This window comes from Phascolarctos cinereus, unplaced genomic scaffold, assembly GCF_003287225.1.
Source record: "Phascolarctos cinereus isolate Bilbo 61053 unplaced genomic scaffold, phaCin_HiC Scaffold_5;HRSCAF=322, whole genome shotgun sequence".
NCBI lineage: Eukaryota > Metazoa > Chordata > Mammalia > Diprotodontia > Phascolarctidae > Phascolarctos > Phascolarctos cinereus.
In genome coordinates, this window is record NW_027555958.1 from 253,797,659 (window position 1) to 253,821,114 (window position 23,456).

At 39.8% G+C, this 23,456-nt stretch overlaps 1 protein-coding gene and 1 long non-coding RNA gene across 4 annotated transcripts in view; one reads left to right on the forward strand and one right to left on the reverse strand.

The window, feature by feature from the left end:
* Positions 1–760: 760 nt before the first annotated feature.
* The window catches only part of LOC110194298 (uncharacterized), a 42,699-nt gene continuing 20,003 nt past the window's right edge, over positions 761–23,456 (reverse strand). For 2 of the 3 annotated variants that reach the window (XR_002320681.2, XR_013487130.1), the window contains exons 4-6: positions 15,614–15,827; positions 8,427–8,848; positions 761–894 (exon numbers count right to left, since the gene is read on the reverse strand). This is a non-coding gene — a long non-coding RNA (uncharacterized LOC110194298). The remainder of the gene's footprint in view (positions 895–8,426; positions 8,849–15,613; positions 15,828–23,456) is intronic. The other variant, XR_002320683.2, reaches the window with a different exon arrangement.
* Positions 9,391–12,514, forward strand: ODF4 (outer dense fiber of sperm tails 4). Its single transcript, XM_078156794.1, has 5 exons — positions 9,391–9,421; positions 9,542–9,617; positions 9,713–9,909; positions 11,807–11,971; positions 12,324–12,514. Exons 1-5 carry the CDS (start codon positions 9,391–9,393, stop codon positions 12,512–12,514), a joined length of 660 nt encoding a protein of 219 aa, XP_078012920.1.

Here is a 23,456-nt window from a genome sequence, read left to right on the forward strand (position 1 = left end):
AGTTTCCTCATGTATAAAATGAATATGTTGGACTAAGTACCTTTAATGTCCTTTCCAGATCTAAATCTATGATTATGTGGTCCCACTTCACTAGCCAACATCCCACTTCACTAGCCAACATCACTGCAACTGAGATGAACTGTCCTTTACAGTTGAGATTAGAAGGGAGAAAAGAATGGAAAGGTGTTTTCATGAGACTGGGCAGGCTATGCCTGTTGGTCAGGGGTCTTACCTCTTCTGGGAAACAGGATCAGTAGTTAAGAGGGAATATTGTGGTCTGAAAGTTCCTGAGATCTTCAGTCAGAAGAGAGGTTGCAGCAGCAGTTACAACCAGGACCTGCCTGCAGGACTGCCAGAAGCAAATGGATGGGGATGGGGGGGGGGAGAGAAGCTAATATAAAGCTATAGCTAGATGGGGAAGGGGAGGAGGTTGACAGGTAACTCTTATCTGCAGAAGCCAAAAGCAGATAAGGGCAGACACTGTACCAGCAATAAAGACCCCTTATTAACCAGCCAAACTGACTCCACATACCTGTAGGCATTTGGGGAACCAGGGCATCACTCTTGCACTCTTTTCTCTGCAGCAAGAGACAGAGAAAGATACTGAGAAAGAGAAAAGACACACATGGAGACTGAGTGACAGATTAAACTCCGGTCATGTTACTATAGATGTTCCTCCCTAGATTTCAGGATGATAGGGTGAAGAAAAGGAGAGGGAAAGTCACAGATATTCTAAAAGGAACAAAGAAAGATAAATACATGCTTTCCAAACTTCCAGTTTTTATTATCAGAGATTTTCTTTCTTGTTTTCTCTTTATTTCCGGCTGGGGGTAGGTGAGGAGAGGTCAAACACAATCACAGAATCTCAGAGTTGGAAGGAACTTCAGAGGTCACCTAGTTCAACATAAACCTGAGTAAGAATCCACTATATCTGAAAACTTGTCATCCAATCTTTGCTTGAAGACTTCTAGAAAGGAGGAGCCCACTACTTCCTAAGGCAATCCATTCCACTTTTGGATAGCCCTCATGTTTACAAAGCATTTTTTTACTTCAATCCCCCCCTCTCTTTTGATCCTGGTGCTGCTCTTGGGGCTAAACAGAACAAGTCTAAATCTGTCTTTCACATAAGAGCCTTTCAAATACTTGATGTCAGCCTTCATATCCCCCAAAGCGTTTCTTCACCACACGAAACCTCTCTGTTCCTTCAACTGATCCTCATATGGCATTATTTCAAGGTCCTTGCCCATCCTGATTACCATACTCCGAATGTTTTCCATCTTATCAACGTCTTGTCTAAAATGTGGTGCTTAGAATTGAAAACAGTATTCCAAATGTTATTTGACCAGGGCAAAGTACTGTGGAGTTTACTAGTCTTAAGGCCTGGGTCACTTAATGCAGCCCATGATCAAATAAAGTGTTTTGGCTGCCATATATATCACATTGTTGATTCATTCTGAGCTTACAGTCACCAAAACCCCCAACCTATTCTCACTCAGACTGCTATCCAGCCATCTGGTACCTGTGAGGCTGATTTCTTTTTGGTCAAATGTAAGAACACATCAATTATGATATAATTTTACCTTATTCAATTCTGTCCAAAAAGATAAAAGGTCTTTTTGTCATCCAATGTGTTTGGCTATCCCTCTTAGCTTTGTGTTGTCTGCAAGGACCACACACATGTGTCTTTGTCCAAATCATCTATGAAAATGTTAAAACAACAGGAAACTACATATCCCTGGGGAATTCTACTAAGAATCTCTTTCCAAGTTGACGTTGAACCATTAATAATGACTCTTTGTGCCTGGCCATTCAATCTATTCTGAACCTGTTTAATTTTACTATTGTCTATTTTCTTCTAGGAATACTAGAACTTCTTTGAACCCTTTGCTCTGGATGGTTTATGAGACAAAATAATGATCCTTTAAACCAGGAATTATTTAAAGCTAGATCAAAATTCCATCACAGGTTACAGGTTGGGGAGAGTGGGGAGAGAAGCTAATATTACTTAACACAGGTAATTTTTAGGGTCAAAAATAAGGGGTGTCTTAGGGTGGTCTAGAGTTTTTTTTTTATTTTTCAATAAATTCTTTATAAAAGATATGGAGGAATACCTCTTGCATGTTGGGTTGATCCTCTGTGTAGCTCCTTTGGGAGAACACAAATAAAAATCACACAGAAAAACAAAGCATGAATAAATTGTGATCTGTACCTGTGAATCAAATGTCCCTATCAATGAAATCACTGACCCATTGATCTGAAGGGACCACGAGGAGGCAACATGGCGTAATGGAAAGAACACCTTAATATTGGGAATCAGAGGACCTGATTGTCTCTGACTTGAGGGCAGGGGTGGGAAACCTGCAGCCTTGAGGCCACATGTAGCCTTCTAGGTCCTTGGATGCAGCCTTTTGACTGAGTCCAAATTTTACAGAACAAATCCTTTTGTTAAGGGGATTTGTTCTGTGAAGTTTGGATTCAGTCAAAGGGCTGCACTTGAGGACCTAGAAGGCCACAAGTCACCTTGAGGCCGCAGGCTCCCCACCCTTGCTTTAGGCAAGTCACTCAGCCTCTCTAGATCCCAGTTTCCTCACACATAAAATGAGTTGGTTGGACTAAATGACCTCTAAAATCCTTTTCAGTTCTGTGATCCTGTGATTTCAGGTCAAAATGAATTTGGACCAAGTTTAACATTATAATGGCTTAACCCTCACTTGGGATTCAGCCCCTGGGAACATCTGAATTTGGCTCATCACATAGCTAGTATAGCCCTAGACCCTGTTTTCCTGACTCTAAAGCAAGCCCTCTGATCATTATACCATGATGCTGTTAATAAATAAAATAAGTAAACAGTTTAACCTTAATGAGTGCCTTATAATTAGGCTTTAATGTTTTCCTTATATTTCTTCTGAATCTTTTATATCGAATTTTCCATTGAGTTCTGGTCTTTTTGCTACAAACACCTGAAAATCTTTCAGTTTGTCAAATATCCATTTTTTTTTCATTCAGGATTATACTCAACTTTGCTGGGTAAGTTATTCTTGGATGCAAGCTCTTTAGCTTTTTGAAATATAGTGTCCCAAGACCTATAATCTTTTAGAATAGAAGCTGTTAAGTCTTGTGAAATCCTGACTGCATTTCCACAGTATTTAAATTGGGTTTTTTTTTCTTGTTGCTTGCAATATTTTCTCCTTAACCTCAGAATTTTGAAACTTGGCTATGACATTCCTGTAAGTTTTCCTCCTAAAATCTCTTTCAGGTGGTGAACATTAGTTTTCTTTTTTAGGCAATTGGGGTTAAGTGACTTGCCCAGGGTCACACAGCTAGTAAGTGTCAAGTGTTTGGTCCGATGCCAGATTTGAACTCAGGTCCTCCTGACTTCAGGGCCAGTGCTCTATCCACTGTGCCAACTTAGCTGCCCTGTGAACAGTAGATTTTAAAAACTTCTATTTTACCCTCTTGTCCTAGAACTTCAGAGGGCAATTTTCCTTAATAATTTTTTGTAATATTGTACCCAGATTCTTTTTTTTGATCATAATTTTCAGATAGTCTAATGATTCTTATATTGTCTTTCCTCAGTCTGTTCTTCAGATCAGTTGTTTTTCTAATGAGATGTTTGAGATTCTGTTCTATTTTTTCCTATTTCTATTTATTTATTTATTTGTTTGTTTGTTTGTTTGTTTGTTTATTGGTGTCTTATAATGTCATTCAATTCCTCTTGATCAATTCTAGTTTTCAAGGCATTATTTTGGACCTCTTTTTCCAACTGTTTAACTTTCTTTTCATAATTTTCTTGGAAGTCAAACTGTTCACTTATTATACATATGAAAATGTTATCAATATTCTTAAAACTCTCATCATTACTAAGGCAGTTTGAAAGAAAGGTTGGTGGAGCAGAGCCAAGATGGAGGAGTAAAGGCAGGGGCTCACCTGAGCTCTCCCCCAAACCCCTCCAAATACCTTTGAAAATGACTCTAAACAAATTCTAGAGGCAGCAGAACCCACAAAAATACAGTGAAACAAATTTCTAGCCCAAGACAACCTGTAAGGTCAACAGGAAAGGTCTGTTGCACCAGGGTGAGAGAGAAACACAGTCCAACGCAGGCCGTGCCGGCAGAGCCCTGGCCCCAGCAAACCAGAAGTAGGCCTTGGGAGTGACTGACTCAGCAACACCAGTGGCTGCTTCCAGAGCTCTCAGCCCACAGACAGTAAGGGGGTTGAACAATTGGTCAGAAGGAGATTACAGGGGTCTCTTTGCTAGCATTGAGGAAGGACTCTGTTGCTTTGCCCATACTTGCATCCAGTTGCAGTCCTGGGTAGCAGTCCCAAGGTGAAGAGGAGCACTAGCACAGAGCTTCTGGCAGCAGTGGAAGGAGGACCCTTCTCACAGTTCTGGGCAGAAAAGAGTGCTTGTGGTTGCTCACAGAGTACAGGCCAGGAGAGGAGTAAACATCACTCCATAGATCATATCACCTTAGAAGAACTGAAAACTTACAGCTCCTTAGAAGTATCTCTGAAAACAGCTGCACAAAACCCCTGAAGCTTAGAACAGTTTGCTCTCCACCTTGGAAGCAGAGCCCTACCTCAACAAAGAGTCAAAAAGTCAAGTAATAGGCTGGCAAAATGAGCAAACAATGGGGGGGGGGGGAACCTCTGACTCTAGAAACTTACTTTGGTGATAAGAAAAATCAAAACAAACACTCAGAAAAAGACAACAAAATCAAAGTCCTACATCCACAGCCTCCAAGAAAAATATGAATTTGTCTCAGGCCATGGAAGGGCTCAAAATGGATTCTGAAAATCAAGTAAGAGAAGTAGAAGAAAAATTGGGAAGAGAAAGGAGAGTGATGCGAGAAAACCATGAAAAACAAATCAACAGTTTGGTAAATGAGACACAAAAAAATACTGAAGAAAATAACACCTTAAAAAATAGACTAGGCCAAATGGTAGAAGAGATCCAAAAAGCCAGTGAGAATACCTTAAAAAGCAGAATTGGCCAAATGGAAAAGGAGGTACAAAAACTCACTGAAGAAAATAATTCCTTAAAAATTAGAATTGAGCAAATGGAAACTAAAGACTTTATGAGAAATCAAGGAGCAATAAAACAAAACCAAAAGAATGAAAAAATAGAAGACAATGTGAAATATCTCACTGGAAAAACAACTGACCTGGAGGACAAATGCAGGAGAGATAATTTTAAAATTATTAGACCACCTGAAAGCCATGATCAAAAAAAGAACTTAGGAGGCAGCCAGGTGGCACAGTGTATAGAGCACCAGCCCTGAAGTCAGGAGGACTTGAGTTCAAATCTGACCTCAGACCAAACACTTGACACTCACTAGCTGTGTGACCCTGGGCAAGTCACTTAACCCCAATTGCCTAAAAAAAAAAAGCCTGGACGCATCTTTCAAGAAATTATCAAGGAAAACTGCTCTGATACTCTAGAACCAGAGGGTAAAATAGAAATTGAAAGAATCCACCAATCACCTCCTGAATGAGACCCCAAAATAAAAACTGCCAGGAATGTTACAGCCAAATTCCAGAGTTTCCAAGTCAAGAAGAAAATATTGCAAGCAGCCAAGAAAGAAGCAATTCAAGTATTGTGGAGCCATGATCAGGATAACACAAGATTTAGCAGCTTCTAAATTAAAGGATCGAAGGGCTTAGAATATGACATTCCAGAGGGCAAAGGAGCTAGGATTACAACCAAGAATCAACTACCCAGCAAAACTGAGTACAATCCATGAGGGGGAAAAATAGACATTCAATGAGATAGAGGAATTTCAAGCATTCTTGAGAAAAGACCAGAGCTAAATAGCAAATTTGACTTTCAAATACAAGACTCAAGAGAATCATGAAAAGGTAAACAGGAAAAAGAAATCACAAGAGATTTATTAAAGTTAAACTGTTTACATTCCTACACAGAAAGATGATTTTTGTAACTCATAAGATCTTTCTCATTATTAGGGTAGTTAAAAGGAGTAGATAGATAGACAAATAGACAGACAGACAGACAGATAGATAGACAGACAGAAGACACAGGTGTGAATTGAATACGAAGGGATGATATCTAAAAAAGAAAATTAAGGGGTAAGAGAGGAACATACTGGGAGAAAGGGAGAGGTATAATGGGGGTAAATTATCTCATAAAAGAGGCAAGAAAAAGCTTTTACAGTGGAGGGGAATTTACAGTGGGGGTTGAGGGGGAGTGAGTGAACCTTATTCTCATCAGAATTAGCTCAAAGAGGGAATAACATACACACTCAATTGGGTGTGGAAATATATCTTACCCTACAGGAAAGTAGAGGGGAAGGGGATAAGAGAAGGAGGGAGGAGATGATAGAAGAGAAGGCAGATTGGGGGAAGGGGTAGTCAGAAGCAAAACACTTTTGAGGAGGGACAGGGTGAAAGGAGAGAGAGAATAGAATAAACAGAAGAGGTATTAGGATGGTGGGAAATAGAGTTAGTCTTTCACAACAAGACTATTACGGAAGTGTTTTGCATGACTATACATGTATAAACTATATCGAATTTCTTGCCTTCTCAATGAAGAGTGGGGTGGGGGGAAGGAGGAAGAGAAAGAATCTGGAACTCAAGTTTTCAAAAATGAATGTTAAAATTGTTTTTACATGTAACTGAGGAAAAATAAAATACTAAATAAATAAAAAGAAAGAAAAGTTGGGGTTAAGTTGTACATGATGAGTGATTCTAAAAAACAAAATTGGGTAGGAAAAGGTAAAAGGGAGCAATTATATTATAGAAACTGGGCATGAAAGGAAGAACCAATACAGAGGAAGCAAGGGGTGGAGGGCTGGTAATGTTGGAACCTTACTCTCTTTTGGGGTTGACGAGGAAACAACATGTACATCTGGAAGGGTGTAGAAGTCTTCTGAACATGTAGAGCAGTGAGAAAACTGGGGGACAGAGTTGGGGAGGAACTTTTGAAAGAGTGTGTGGATTGAGATTGGGGGTTGGGAGAGTGGGGAGACAAGATAAGGTAACAGAGATAGGGTAAAAAGAGAGGCTGAGAAAGAAAATGGTGAGCAAAAATAAGGTGGAGGTAAATTCACAAATAGTAATTATAACTTTGAATGTGAATGTGATATTTATAGCACCACTCTCTGTGGTGGCAAAGAACTGGAAATTGTAGGGATCCTCATCAATTGGGGAATGGCTGAATAAGTTGTGGTGTGATGGAATACTACTGCGCTATAAGAAATGACAAGCTTGTTGATCTCAGAAAAGCGTGGAAAGATTTGCATGAAATTGATCAGGATCAGGTTGTGTTGTGGTGGAGTTGTCTATAGGGAATTCACAGACTCAGACCATCTCCAAGCCTAGCAAAGATATTTATCGTGGTTTTGAGCTGACTAAGTTCCTTAGAGGAGCTAGCAATTTCAGTAAGGCAAGATAGGCAATTTTAAAGAATATATGATGCTGATTACACAACAGAAAATATGAATATGGCATAGAAGATATTAATATTAAAAGGCAGGAGGTGTTTGTTAAGGAATTAGGTAATAGGGGAGAGGTCTCAGCCTTGGTTGGAACTGCATATATGATTACTCACAATGCATACAGAAAAACCCTTTTGGTGGGGCATGTATATATGATAATGATATTATAATAAGCCTCTCTACATCATAAATTCACCTAAAGGACAACTTTTGCTATTACTGCACAGCCACCATCTTAGGGAAAACCTCTTCTATGGTTTAGTGGTCAAGAATCCTGATCTACATCTTGGTGATGCTGCTTTCTCATGGCTGGCTGTTGTGGTCCTGTCTGGGAAAATGGATGATGTGGTCAGGTGATGACTGCTGCTCAGTGGAGCATATGGGGAAGTTGAATATTGAGTCTGAGGGCAGTGGCTAGCTGAGGTCTATGAAGAAGCAGAGACATTGAGTCTGGGAGTAGTGGCTGGGACAGTGGCTAGGATTCCATCAAAATGATGAAGAGCAAAGTGAGTAGAACTAAGAGAACACAGTATATGGTAACAGCAAAGTTGTTTTAAGAACAACTTTGAATGACTAAGTCATTTTGACTATTTTAAATACATAAATTAAAAATAAAGGACACATAAAGAAAGACCCTATCTACATCCAGAAAAAGAACTGATAAATATACACATATACAGAATAATTTTACACACACACGTATATATATGTATATGTGTGTATACACATATACATATATATGTATATATATTTGTATCTAATGATGGTCATCTGAGGGGGGAGAAGAAAAAAAAAATAAATTTACATATCTTTGTTGTATATTTGAAGGGAATAGCAAGTTGTACATGGTAGATTTGCAGTTTCATGTGTCTTTTTTTATTGTACTATGTTATGGAAATGCTTGTTTTCTTCCATGAATTTAAAATAAAATAAAATTTAAAAAAAATGAAAAAATAAATAGAAGTACTTTACCTTTTCTAATGGGTATCTCTCCCATTCTCAGGTTCAGCACCATTTGTCCCCAGTTTCACAACCCAAGAGCTTGATCACTCTTTCCAAACTCACAGTCTGGGTACTTGGGGAGTGAATTCTGCCAAGAGATAGCACCTCTCTGTAGCTTCTCTCTGATTTTCTCTGCGATTCTTTACCAACTTTCCTCTGCTGCTTCCACTGCTCAGTTTCTCCAGCTCCAGCTTCACTGGCTGGTCTTAGATGGGGAGCTTCTCCTTCTTCAGGTTATTCACAGACAGTTCCACTCCTGCTCTGAGCCTTCATTACCACCGATCTCTGGCAATACCACTTCTCTCAATGGTGGGGTGGGGGAAGTGGAAAAGAGATAAGAAATTCTGTTCCTAATCAATCATCTCTTGATCCTGGCAGGAGGAAGTTGCTGCCTGCAATAAGTATAAACATCCCTGAAGGATAGTGTCGCATGAAAGTTACATTTCAGGGAAGAATTCCTAGTATTCTGACTTAGGGAATCTATGGAGAAAATAAGGTTAAGCATCTTTCCAGTATAGTCTCTGACTGCAGAGTAACTTCAATTATCTTTGTTATGTCTGACTCACTGTAAAAAAAAAATGAGAAGGGTATTAATTAGGCAGAGGAGGCCAAGGAGAGCTGGAGATAGTAGGAGACTAAGCCAGAATGGATTAGTCCAACCCCCTCATTTCCCAGAGAGTATTTGCTGTTCTATGGAATTAAGTTCCCCCTCCCACTTTGACTGGGTTGGAATCTTGGCCTGGATTTAGGAAAGGGAAGAAGGTGTAAGAAAAGGATTCCCAGGACCCTTCTAGACCCCCGTCTTGTACCTGCTCAGTGAGATGGAGTTTTAATAGGTGACAGCTAGGCTGGCAGTGAGTGAGACGAGGAAAAAGGATTAAGGAGGGGCAAGAGGAGAAGCTGAGGGGTGGAATAAGGAGGTGGGGCAAGCAAGATGGTTGTGTCTTGGAAGAGGAGAGAGGGTGGTGAGCAGGGAAAGCCTAAAATTTGAGGGTGGGGCATTGAAAGATGGGGCTGGTGGGAAAAGATCAAAGAGTCATTGGAATTTTTTTAGAAGTCATAGGACATGAAATATTAATCCCTAGGAGAGAAAGATGTGTTGAAGGAGGTACCCGTGTGCAGGGAGAGGTGTGAGATTTGGAGGGCAGGCTATGTGGCAGGGTAAGGAAGTCAAAGACTAAGAAGCTAAGGTCTGAGGATCACCACAGAATTGCATGGAGGCATTCCCCTTCACCTTACTCTCTGTGTCAGTTCAGGCAGACTACTTCCCTTCTTCCAAAATGGTGGCTGCTGTACCACGTCCGGTGGCTGAATAGGGTGGCCAGTGCAGAACTGGGCTTGACTGCATTCATACGACAGCTAATTATTATCTTCTGTCAGAAATGGGTGTACATCTCTAAGAAAACCTTTTATGATCCCACATTGAAAAATGAGTACAAGAATAGAAACTACAGTTTCGGGGGACTCTGGGATTACTGAACAATCCGGGACTGTTACAACAAGTCAAGAAAGATTTCCACTGGTCACCACAATTTCTCTGTCCCCACTCTTGTCAACTGATATTTCCTGTTACTCTGTTCTCTTTGGCTCTGTCTGCTGTTCCCTGAATCTGCCCTTTAAACTTCCCCAGATTTTTCTGAAATCCTCCTCATTCTTCCTTAGTCCAGGACATACATAAGCTATGTTATCAAAAAAGACTCTATAGATCACCTGTGCCAGTAGTTCAAATAGCCAAAATTCACAGTTCATTTTAGTGTTGGAAGGAACCTTAGAGAAGATTTAATCTAATCCCTCTTATTTTAGGAGGGATCTCAGTTTGGCTCCATGGGGAATGATAGGCACATTGACCTATTGTTGAGAGACAGACAGATGCTTCACTTTGCTGAGATGATGCAGCAACTCCTGATTGCTTCCCTCTAAGATCAGTGACTGTATCACAGAGATCTGGCTGCTGAGCACTTTGTCGGAGAGACTCATGTGGAGGAACCTCCCCCTTCAACAAGATATAGAGTTGTAGAGAGGCTCCATCCTTCCTCTTGAGAGCATCACTTGGGACAGATCCAATATTAGCTCTCCCTTGGACTTCCAGCAAGGGTGGGAGGGAGTTGTTCTCCTCTTTCCCACTCCCATTGCCCCCAGCAGCAACGGTCACTACAAATTGAGCACATGGCAGCAAGAACATGTGCTTGCTTGGTGAGACTGGGACTGGACTTTACGTCCCTGGCTGTTTCTTCTACCTTTGTGTCTCTCTCCCTGAGTACAGGTCACAGAACAGCAATCCTGAAAGATGGGCATTTCCAGCCTTGGTGGTGACCTTGTGAGTTCAGGAGTTCTTGGGTTCCTAAGTTTGTGCTGGTCGCCCTGCAGGAGGTGATTCCTGCAATTATACTGCTTCTTGGTTAAGGAGATGACTATTAACAAGGTCATTCTGAACACTAAAGGATTAAAGAGCCATGCCTCTCTGGCCAGTAGAGCTGGACCTTCTCGGTTGCTTGGGATAGTACAGATCTGAGGTGAATGTGGAGTATTGTATAGCAGTCCTACAAAGCTGTCTTTACCTACTGGGGGAGTATAATTGTGGTGGTGGGTTATTGTTTTATGTTTTAAGTATTTGTTAATTTGCATTTTTGAATCTTATGTGCTTTAAGTATAGTGGAGGAAATAAATATCTGTCTTATACTTGATATCTACTTTGTACATACAGTACCTTTTCTAGAGAGGACTCTATTCATCCTTTTAGGAGAAAACCTAAATATGACCCTAAAATATAAGCCATACCTAAGCTTTATGTCAAATTAATTATATTCAACAAACATTTATTAAACACCTACTTAAAGTGCTCAGAGTATTGTGCTAGGCACTTTGGAAATAAAAAAAAAAGATAGACCCTGCCATCAAGGAGCTTCAAATTATTTCATCAAGAGAACCTCTAAAGATTTTAACCTAAGGAGTTTAATCAAACATAATTTTGGCAGCTTCCATTCATAATTTGGTAATTTAGGGAACATGATGATCTCAAAGGCCCTCACCAGCTCTAAGATTCCTAGATTCTACATACTGCTACACAGATATTTCATTTATTAGATAACCAAGGCTTCTTTCTATTCATCTATACTGTGTTGAGTGAATTGTGCCTATGCTGCCCTATTATACTTTTTCCTGATACCCTTGGCTCTCCTCAGTACCTTCCTTCCAGATTGTGGGGTAGTCACAGTGCTCCAGACCCAGCTTCACCCCACTTTTCCATACTTGCTGAAAAGTAATCCCAACACCGTTCCAGCTTCCCTTCCTCCCCACTCTTTGTGCTCCCCTTCAACCCAGCCTCATTTCTATTTCTTTCCTCTCCCTAGGCTCTAAAGGAGAAAGTTCATTCTACATTGTTTTAGAGATGGCCAAGATAAGCTTCTTATTTTCTCTTGGTTCATCCTTGCTTCTCACCAGCTGGTTGCACCAGCATGTCTTCAACCCCATGGTAAAAAACTTCCATGCCTTCAACTGGAGTGCTTGGGCAGCTTATCTACAGGTGGGACTGGTCCAGAGAGGGCCTCCAGCATTCCCCGATGCCTCCTAACTGGGTCTTCTCCTCCTTTCACTCCTCAAGAGAGTGGACATCGGCTTCCTTAAAGCCCTGGGGGTAGTAATAGCCTGAGCCAGAGGAGGAGCCTGTCTCCTCAAGACCTCTGAGAATAGCAGTCTCTCAATCCTATGTACATGTATGGAGGGAGGATATTCCTGTGAGCTTTTGGGGGACAGTGTACATGCCAGGGGATAATAGGCATTACTGTTATCCCCTGAGATCAGACAAAACCCCTAGGGATTCTTGAATGGGGATGAGACCCTCTATCCCCTGTGGACAGCTGTGTCTTCCTATCTCCCTAGCATGCTTTGTTTTCTTCACTCTCATATTATTCCCTGTTCACCTCTGGCTCCAAGAGATGAACATGAAAAAGAGGTTGATCTTGGGCAGCAGCTACTATCTTGGTTGGCTGGTGTTCTTGACATATATCCTATGCGGGGAGACTGAGGTGGTGTGGGCAGTCCTCAGGGATAGGGTCTAACCCTCTTCCCTTTTATCTCAATTTACCTACCCCTTCCCCTTCCCAGCCACCCTTTGCTTTCTCAACAACAGGGCTTCTTGGAGAGTGTGTCCTCAACCACGTTCACATGCCAGCAAGCTTTTAGTTGCACTATGAAGAGGAAAACCTGAATGTCTTTCATACTCTGGAGCCAGCTTAAGGGGATGAGGAGGTCTCTTGGTATACTGGAGAATGACACCTCTCTAGGGCCTGCATTCCCTTTTGGTGCCTTGACTGGCCCATATCTATGGAGGAAAGCCAATCCCAGCAGGAGTGCCAGGCTCCCAACTCATCTGCAGTATACCCTGCAGGCTCTACTTTGCCCCCTCCTCCTTCTACACCTTCTTTTCTTACTATCCAGTCTAGGGCTTAGTTTAATGGAATAAAGTATTGGTATATAATTAAACCCGATGATAAGCTGCTAGGGTAGGGATGGGGAAGAAAGGAATAATAAGCCTTAGAATTGACACAAACCTGAGAGGCCTTTAATCCATCCCACTTATTTTGATGAGTGTTCCCTGTCTGATACACTGCCATTCCCACCCCACCAAATGGTGCCGGATCAACCCTCCTAAAATTGCTGCTCACAAGCCCTCACCTCAGTTTAAAAGTCAACTAATTGATGGCAATTAATTCTAGGCAAAGCATTTACTAAAATGGCAAGGTAAAAACAGTAGCTACAAAATATTCTTCCTATAAATACCAACGAGTGTATTGGTGAGAGGGGAGGGAAGGCACATACAAAAGTCATTTAACCCCAATTGCCTAACAAAAACAAACAAAAAAAAATTAAAAGAAAAGTAGATTGAAGGCAAGTGGTAAAGGGCTTTAAGTGCCAAATAGATGAGGCACTGGGGAACTGGAATTCACTGAGTAAGAGAGTAATATGGTTAGACTTGTGATTTAGGAATATCTCTTTAGCAGCTGTGTGGAAGGTGAATTGGGGAAGGGAGATAGGAAAGTCAACTAGGACACTACTGCAATAGTCTAGGTAAGAGATGACATGGCCCTGAACTTGAGTGGCAGCCATATAAGAAGACTGGGCTGGATGTGACAGATGTGGAGGCAGAATTGGCAAGTGTTGGCAACTAACTGGACACATAGGGTAAAGGACAGTGAAAGAGGCAAGGGTAACTGTGAGATAGTGAACCTGAATGAATTGGAAGGACAGTAATAATGCCTTCTACAGAAACAGGCAAGTTTGGAAATGTATAGGATGGGTGTGGGTGGGGATGATGAGTTGTATTTTGGACATACTAGTTATATGGAGCTCAGGAGATAACAGGACTGGATATACAGATTTGGGAGGCATCTGCATAGAGATGATCATTAAACCTATGGGAAAAAATGTCTGTACTTAATGCTTTATTTCCTCTCTCATTAACTTCTCAATCCCTTGCAATCTGACTTCTGCCATCACTAAACTCAATTATCTAGTATTTATTAAGTACCTGCTGTGTGACAGGCACTGTGCTGGACACTGGACATACAAAGAATAAAAGAATCCTTGTTATCACAGAGCTTATACTGTAGCTGATACTTGCTCTGTCCAAAGTTACCAGTGATTTCTTAATTGCCATGCTACACTGAAGGCCCAGTTGAAACTAAACATTTCCAGGGCACCCAGTCAGCGCAGTGTGTGACTTCATATATTCATTAATATGTGAGTAGGAGCAGAGAGTCAGTATCAGGGAGAGAGGAAAATTAATTTCAGCAAGAGCAGGGGTGAAGGCCTCAGAGGATATTGAGGGCCCCACTAAGGGCAAATTTTTTTTTAAGTGTTTACAAACTGTGAATGGGACACTCCCAGTTTTATATCCTACAATCTATGGCTAGGTCCTTCAAGTATGAGCTACAGGCATCACACCCTTGGGGAATTCTAAATTCAGCCCCTTCAAGTATGAAACAGACAAAACCTCATTGTTTCTGTTACCTGGGAACTTAACTGATCAGTGGTCCCTTGCTTACCCAGCCCTACTCTTACTCTAGGGAAACTGAGGTCCAAGAAGGCATTTAAACCCAGGTTCTCTGACTCCAAATCTACTGTTCTTTCTACTAGATCAAAGCTTTCCAGATTTCAATAACTAGTATGCCTTTCTTAACCTGTGGACAGCACCTTCATGTTATCCTATGTCCTTTCATCCCTTTCTTATACAATACCTAATAAGAGTCGGGATCTATATAAAATACATACGTGTGTGTGTGTATATATATAATATATATATATATATATACATGTATGTATGTAGGTACACACACACATACACACATAATACAATAAAGTACTGACACCAGTTGGAGGGAGAATTAATTTTTTTAAGTGTTATTTGGATCAGTAGTGTCAAACTCAAATAGAAACAGGCCACTAAATGGTATATAGGAATCCTGCAAAACCACATATTAACATTATCAATGTTACATCCCATTTTTATTTATTTTAAAAAGTTTCCCAATTACAATTTAATCTGGTTCCTCTGTACTGGAATGTTACTGCTATAATTCAGGCCTAGGCAGTCTGTTTGACACCTCTGACTTAGATAACTCCTCCTCAAAGTGGAGCCCCTTCTGGAAGGCCCTCAAACACCTGTACTGTCAATAATGGTCAAGCTCCTTAACTTCATCAGAGTAAACCAAAAGAACCAAAGAAGATGACCTTTAGAATTAAAAGTTGGGGTAGGAGGCAACTCCTTAAAGGTTCCTATGCTTTTTCTTAACTGTAACCAGCCCTAATCCCCAGCAAGTCAATAAGCATTTATTGAACAATTAAATCTACTAAATGTTAAGTGGGGAAAGGGGGGAGGGAGGGAAGGTGATATCAGCTAGAAAGAAAACAGGTGCCTAGATTTGGATCCTAGCTCTGTGGCCAGGATAAGTCACTTATTCTCTCCAGGTCTCAGTTTCCTCATTTATAAGTCATTGGAGTTGGACCAGATGAACTTAAAGTCTGTTCTCTCTCTAAATTCTATGATTTTGTAAGTCACAACAGTCCCAAATTCATTATCCTACTATAAGCATCCCCATTCTCTCATCTGAATCCTGAGAAAGGCTAAAATAAACCAAAGCTAGTCACAGATTACATACCTCTGGAATAGTGCACCTGATCTTGAAGAAAATCAGGTTTGTGGCCCCCTGCTGGTTAGATTCTCTCTGCCCTTCTGCCCTTAATTTTCCTCAGGGGTCCAATGATGTCGAGCACCCCTCTCACTCCCCTGGCAGAGGGGGATGTCCTGCCCAGGTGTCTCTGATACTGGTTGTTTTCCTGGTCCACTACTTATTGCATTATTCCTCAGCTCTACTAAGAAAACAGACAAGACAGGTGATTCCACATGAGACTGCTCCACTCATGTGTAGCACTGTTACCACTTAGATGTAGAACCATTACATGTTCTGAAGAATAACTGCATTTCTGAGGAGGTTTCACTGTGTGTGCATATGCGTGTGTAAGAACAGAAAGGAAGGGGATCTAGGAAGGTGTCACAGCAGGAGTATAACAGAGAGGTTCCTGGTATAGTGAAAGCCCAGGTGAGGGCTGTCCCCCCAGCGTGGTGTGGCTCAAAGTAGGGCAAAATAGACATCTCTAGCCTCTTATTTCCTCACCTTTTTCTGAGGGAGACGTTGATTCCTGCCAGGAGGGAAAGCAAGAAGCTCAGCCACTCTTTTCTCCTCAGAGAGGTGGAGTACCAGGCCAGAATTATATCTACCAGTGCCCTTAAATATTATTAGTCTAGGGGATATGATCAGCTTCAAACTAACTTCTGAACTGTGTCATTATTGGGGGAATAGGCTCTGTATCCAAAGCTTGACCCCTTTCCCACCAGATACCAGCTCCATAATGAACATAAATAGTAAATAGCAAAGAAATCCATTTATCTAAATCATAGCAAAGCAAATCAGAGAAATTATACATAAGGGAATATATACCAGACAATTCAGAGTGAAGGATGTAAGATAACTCAGCTTAACTAAGAGAGTCCTAGCTCTTACATGGAGCCATCTCCAGTTGTCCTGATCTATATCTTGCCACTGGACCCAGATGGCTCTGGAGAAGAAAGTGAGGCTGGTGGCTTTGCACAGCCCTTCCTTACTTAAATCCAATTCACTTTCAAGTCATGGCATCACCTCACTGATGTCATGGTCTTCATCAAGAATGAAGGACAAACAACAATGGCTCTTATCTAAATTCCCCAAAATCTCTCCAGTAGTAAGCTGGGGACAGGGACATGATGGAAACTGCCAGCTCCTCCCATGCCTTCCCAGAATCTTTTTTCCTTCAACCTGAAGTGGGGTTGGCTTCTTTCATCTTCCTTCTCAACTCTAGAAGCCAAAAATGCCCCAAGTGACTTGAAGCTTAAAGAACCCTGAAGACTGGATGAGAACAGAAGCTTTCTTACTTTCACCAACTCTGCCCCACCATTCAAACAGGACAGAGCATTCATTTCCGCCAACAAGAGTCATATACCAGTGGACTTTGGGACTGGGACCACATGAATGTATGTGGGTCCTACAGGGAAGATGTCATTGTCAGTGAGTATAGAAAGGATAAATAGGTTTGTAACTGGATTTGTGGGGAGGCGTCACTTGTAATTGGGAAGGGCATAGGGGAGAACAAAGGATAGGTTGTTCAGAGGAATGGGACTTGGGAAGGTGTGTAGGGAGAACAGAGGGTGTGTGTGTGTGTGTGTGTGTGTGTGTGTGTGTGTGTGTGTGTGTGTGTGTGTGTGTGTGTATGAAGTGTAACTGGGACCCAGGGAAAATGTTTCTGTGAGTCTATGCAGAGGAGAGAGAGGTAGGAATGTATCTAAATCCCTAGGCAGGTGTCATTATATGTGGAAAAACATAGAGAAGAACAAAGTAGAGATTGAAGGAAGGTCCCACTATGTGATGAGGGAGTAAGAGAAGAGAGTAGAATAGAGGAAAAATAACTGAATTCTAGGGGAGGTATCTAGTGTGATAGGAACAGCATTAGCATTGCTAATAAGACTGGTTCCTGCAACATAGGTGAGTTTTTCCCGAAAAAGGAAACGAAATCATCCTAAAGATTGGTCCAAGGAATTATGACTTGAACGATTGATGTAGTTTCTTGGTCATCCTATGGCATAAAAGCCTAGAATATGAATAATTGGTACTTCTCCAGCTGCCATGCAAATCCTGATTGGGCATACAGCTCTATACAGAAGATGAACTGCATCCAAGTGAACCAGTACCATCAACTGAATATCTTTTTCCATGCTATTGTTTAGTAAGCTTCTTTTGTTAAATTTTATATGGTTTATGGGTATATTATTTTGTACCTCTCCTAAGCTAGAACCACCATGTCAGTCTACGTTATATCTGACCCATAACATTTGGCATACTAGCAAGAAAAACAATATGGACTTAAGAACTCTGATCAAAGGAATAATCAACCATGATTCCAGGGCATTGGTAATGAAACATGCTACCTACTTCCTGATACAGGAAGTGATGGACTAAATATTCAGAATATGCAGAACTGTGCATATGTTTTTGGACATGACCAATGTGGGGATTTTTTTTTTGACTATGTATATTTGTTATGGAGGAATTTGTTTTTATTTTTTTTTCCAAACTGGAGAGGTAGGAGATGGGAGCTTTCTCACATCCCTTTTTCCCCAAATTGGAAGAGAATAGAAAGAAGGACAGAAGGAATCACAGGTGAGCAGTATAGTTTTGAATGTTACATGTTCCTTATACCATATTCTTCAATACACTCTAAATGTATATGGCACCTTCACATTAATGATTAGACTATCATTAGACTATTAGAAGAGAAGTAGATTATATATCTCTCACAACTATGGGTAGGTTATATATTCTTAACCAGACAAAAGATAGAGTCAATTGTAAAAGATAAAATAGATTAATTTAATTACATGAAACTGAAAAACTTTTGCACAGACAAAATTAATGTAACTAGGATAAGAAAGGAAGTGGTTGAATGGGGAAAAAAATCTTTGCATCAAATTTCTCTTTTAAGGGTTTGGTATCCAAACTATATAAATAATATACATATCTATATATGTATACACATATACACATACATACATACGCATATATATATGTGTGCATATAGCTAATAGCCAATTAGCCCCAATAGATAAATGGTCAAAGGACATGAACAAACAGTTCTACAAAGAAAAACTACAAAGTATTTAAAATCAAATGTAAGAATGTGCCACATCAATAATAATAATAGAAATATACATAAAAACAATCCTGAGGTTTTACCTAGCACTATGCAAATTGGCAAAGATGACAAAAATGACAATATTCAATGTTGGAGAGGTTGTGAGACAATAGGCATAGTAACACATTGTTGGTAGAGCTATGAAATGGTACAACCATTTTGGAAAGCAATTTGAACTTAAGCAAATAAAGTGATTAGGATGTCTATACACTTTAAACCAGAGACTCCATTACTGAAGCAATCAATAAGAAGAAAGTCCCCCCCCACACCAAAATGTTTATAGAACTTTTTGGAATAATAAAGAATTGGAAACAAAATATACTAACATCCATTGATTGGAGAATGGCTAAACGAATCGTGGTACATGAATATAATGGAATATTACTGTGCTATAAAAAATGATATTTGTGATGAATACAGAGACACATGAAGAAAAATCGACAGGCACTGATACAAAGTGAAATAAGCAGAGCCAAGAATACAATGGACACAATGACTACGACAATGCAAATGGAAAGATAAAACACATACCAAAAAATAAAAAATGGACGTAACAAAATTATATAGATCAAATATGACTCAGATGAGGAGACATGAGAAGACACCTCAACCCACCCCTTTGTGGAGGTGGGAGGTAAACAGATGTCATGCATTGCACATGTTTTCAGACTTCTTCAATTATTTAATCAGTTGCACTGATTTTTTTTCCTCTAAAAACACACTATTTGTTATATGGAATGGCTCTTTGGGAGAGGAAGGGGGAAGATATTGGGGATAACTGTGACAATGTAAGAAACAGAAGACAAATAAAAACTTAATAAAAAAAAGTTACATGTTGAAGCTATTGTATACTTGAAAAGAAAAGCAAGGACTTCCGCTTCCTGGGGCCAAGATGGTGGAGTAAGAACTTGCTCTCATCCTCCCTCATTGACCTCTGAAAACCCAGAATATATTGACCCAGAAAAAACTCTGAGCCAGCAAAAAGACAGGTCACTGTAGTCTTATACCCCAGGAAGCTTGGGGGATTAACAGGAAAGGCCCTTCTTACTCTAAGGGAGGGGGAGCAGAACAGGATTGGAGACATTTCAGCAAGCCAGTGGCAAGCTCCACCTCAGCATAGTAGGGGAGATCCTGAGACTTAGGTTGGTGAAGCAGGTAAGTGCCACACCAGGACACCATCCCACACCCAGAGCCTCAATACAGACAGGAGAACCAGTAGATATCAGCTCAGAAAACCACCACGGGCAATGGTATTCTTCAGCAATCAAATCACCCCGTGCCTTAACACAACTCTGAGAAGCACAGCTCCAGAAGGCAAAGGCTCCAGGCCAACAGATATCCACCAGCAGCAAAACATTCTTGTGCAAGGCCCGGACCAGCAGGCAAAGAAGCTTGGGTAAGTGCCCCCTTTGCTTTAGCAGGACAACTCAACATTTTTTTTAAGTCAGCAAATAGGCAAACATTATGAACAAAAAGCAGAAAGAGAAAATGACCAAAGATTCTTATTTTGGGGAAGGGGAAGATCAAGGCACAAATTCAGAACAGGGCAATATTGTCAATATACCCACATCCAAAACCTCAAAGGAGACTATGAACTGATCTCAAGCCCAAAAAGCTTTCTTGGAAGAGCTCAAGAAGGATTTTAAAAGTCAAATAAGAGAGGTAGAAGAAAAATTGGGAAAAGAAATGAGAGGTATGCAAGACAGAGTCAATAGCTTGGAAAAGGAAGGACAAAAATTAATTGTAGAAAACAAGTTCTTAAAAAGTAGAAATGGCCAAATGGAAAAGAAGGCACAAAAACTCACTGAAGAGAACCCCTTAAAAAGTAAAATGGGCCAAATGGAAAAGGAGGTATAAAATCTAATAGACGAAAACAATGCATTAAAAATTAGAATGGGACAAGTGGAAGCTAATGACTCTATGAGAGAATAAAAATCAGTCAAACAGAAACAAAAGAACAAAAAAAAAGAAAAAAACATAAAATGTCTCATTGGTAAAACAACTGACCTGGAAAAAAATATCCAGGAGGGACAATTTAAATATTATTGGTCTACCTGAAAACCATGATGAAAAAAAGAGCCTGGATAACATCCTTCAGGAAATCATGAAAGAAAACTGCCCTGAGGTCCTAGGACCAAAGGGTAAATTAGTCATGGAAAGAATCCACCGATCACCTCCTGAAAGAGATCCCAAATTGAAAACACCAAGGAATATCGTAGCCAAATTCCAAAATTACCAGATCAAAGAGAGAATACTGCAAACAGCCAGAGAGAAACAATTTAAATATCATGGAACCACAGTCAGGATTATGCAGGACCTTGCAGCTTCTACATTAAAAGATCAGAGGGCATGCAAGACAATATTCCATAAGGCAAAGGCACTTGGATTACAACCAAGGGATCAACTACCCAGCAAAACTGAGCATAATCTTTCAGGGGAGAAGAATGGCCATTCAACGAAACAGGGGACTTCCAAACTTTCCTAATGAAAAGACCAGAGCTCAACAGAAAATTTGATCAAATACAAGACTCAAGAGAGCCACAAAAAGGTAAACAAGAAAGAAAAACAACAACAACACATTATTATAAATAAGGGCAAACTGTTTACATCCCTACAAGGGAAGATGATACTTGTAACTCTTGAGAATTGTAATGTTATTATGACATTTAAAAGGGGATATACTTAGATAGAGGTGGGGTATAAGTTGACTTTGATGTGATGGTAAAAAAAAAAATCTAATTAAATGATGAAAAGGGATTGCACTGGGAGAAGACGAAAGGAGGAGGCAGACAAGGATAAATTACATCACATGAAAAGGCACAAAAACCTAATACAGTAGAGGGAAAGAAGGGAAGGAAATGAGTATTGTTTGAACCTTACTCTCATCAGATTTGGTTCAAAGAGGGAATAACATAATCAATTAGGTATAGAAATCTAACTTACTCTATGGGAAGTAGGAGGAGAACGAGAAAAAAAGGGAGGAGATGAATAGAAGGGAGGGAAGAAGTAGAAAGGATAATGGGGAAGAAAAGGGAGGGGGCTAATAGAAGGGAGGGCAGATTGAGGGAGGTGGTGGTTGAAAGTAAAACTCTACTGAGGAGAGAAACACAGAAAGGAGACAGAAAAGCATAAACAAGGGAGGGAGAATAGGATGAAGAGAAAGACACAGATAGTAATCATAACTGTGAATGGGATGAACTCTCCCATAAAATGGAAATGGATAGCAGAGTAAATTAAGAACCATAATCCTACAATATGTTGTTTACAAGAAACACATTGGAAGCAGAGGGATACACACAGAGTAAAGGTAAAAGGCTGGAGCAGAACATATTATGCCTCAGCTGAAGTAAAAAAAGCAGGTGTAGCAGTCCTGATCTCAATCAAAGCAAAAGCAAAAATAGATCTAATTAAAAGAGATAAGGAAGGAAACTACATCCTGGTAAAAGGCATCATAAATAATGAAGTAATATCATTACTAAACACATATGCACCAAGTGATATAACATCCAAATTCTTAAAGAAGTTAAGAGACATACAAGAAGAAACAGACAGCAAAACTATAGTAGTGGGTGACCTCAACCTCCCCCTCTCAGAACTAGATAAATTTAGCCACAAAATAAACAAGAAAGAAGTTGAAGAGGTCAATAGAATTTCAGAATGGTTAAACTGAATGGGGACAGAAAGGATTATACCTTTTTCTCAGCAGTACATGGCACCTACACAAAAATCGACTGTGTACTAAGGCATAAAACCCTCATAATCTAATGCAAAAAGGCAGAAACATTAAATGCATCCTTTTCAGGTCATGATGCAATAAAAATTACATGTAATAAAGGGCCATGGAAAGACAGACTGAAAATTAATTGGTAACTAAATAATCTAATCCTAGAGAATGAGTGGGTCAAACAACAAATCACTGAAACAATCAACAGCCTCATTCAAGAGAATGACAATAATGAGACAACAAACCAAAATTTATGGGATGCAGAGAAAGCGCAATCCTTAGGGGAAGTTCTATATCTCTGAATGCTTACATGAAAAAAATAGAGAAAGAAGAGATCAATGAATTGGGCATGCAACTAAAAAAGCTAGAAAAAGATCAAATTGAAAGTCCCCCAATTAAATACCAAATTAGAAATTCTGAAAACCAAAGGAAAGATTAATAAAATTGAAATTAAGAAAACTATTGAACTAATAAATAAAACTAAGAGCTGGTTTTATGAAAAAAAAATAGATAAACCTTTGGTTAATTTGATTTAAAAAAAAGAAAGAAGAAAACCAAATTACCAGCATCAAAAATGAAAAGGGTGAATTCACCAACAATGAAAAGGAAATCAAAACAATAATTAGTAGTTATTTTGCCCAAATGTATGCCAATAAATTTGACAATCTTCGTGAAATGGATGAATATTTACAAAAGTATAAATTGCCTAGATTAATGGAAGAAAAAATAAATACTTAACCCCATTTCAGAAAAAGAAATTGAACAAGCTATCAATGAACTCCCTAAGAAAAATTCTCCAGGGCCAGATGGATTTACAAGTGAATTCTATCAAACATTTAAAGAACAACTAATTCCAGCTAATCCAACTATATAGACTATTTGGGAAAATAGGTGAAAAAGGAGTCTTACCAATTTCTTTTTATGATACAAATATGGTGCTAATACCTAACCGAGGAAGAGCCAAAACAGAGAAAGAAAATTATGGACCAAATTCC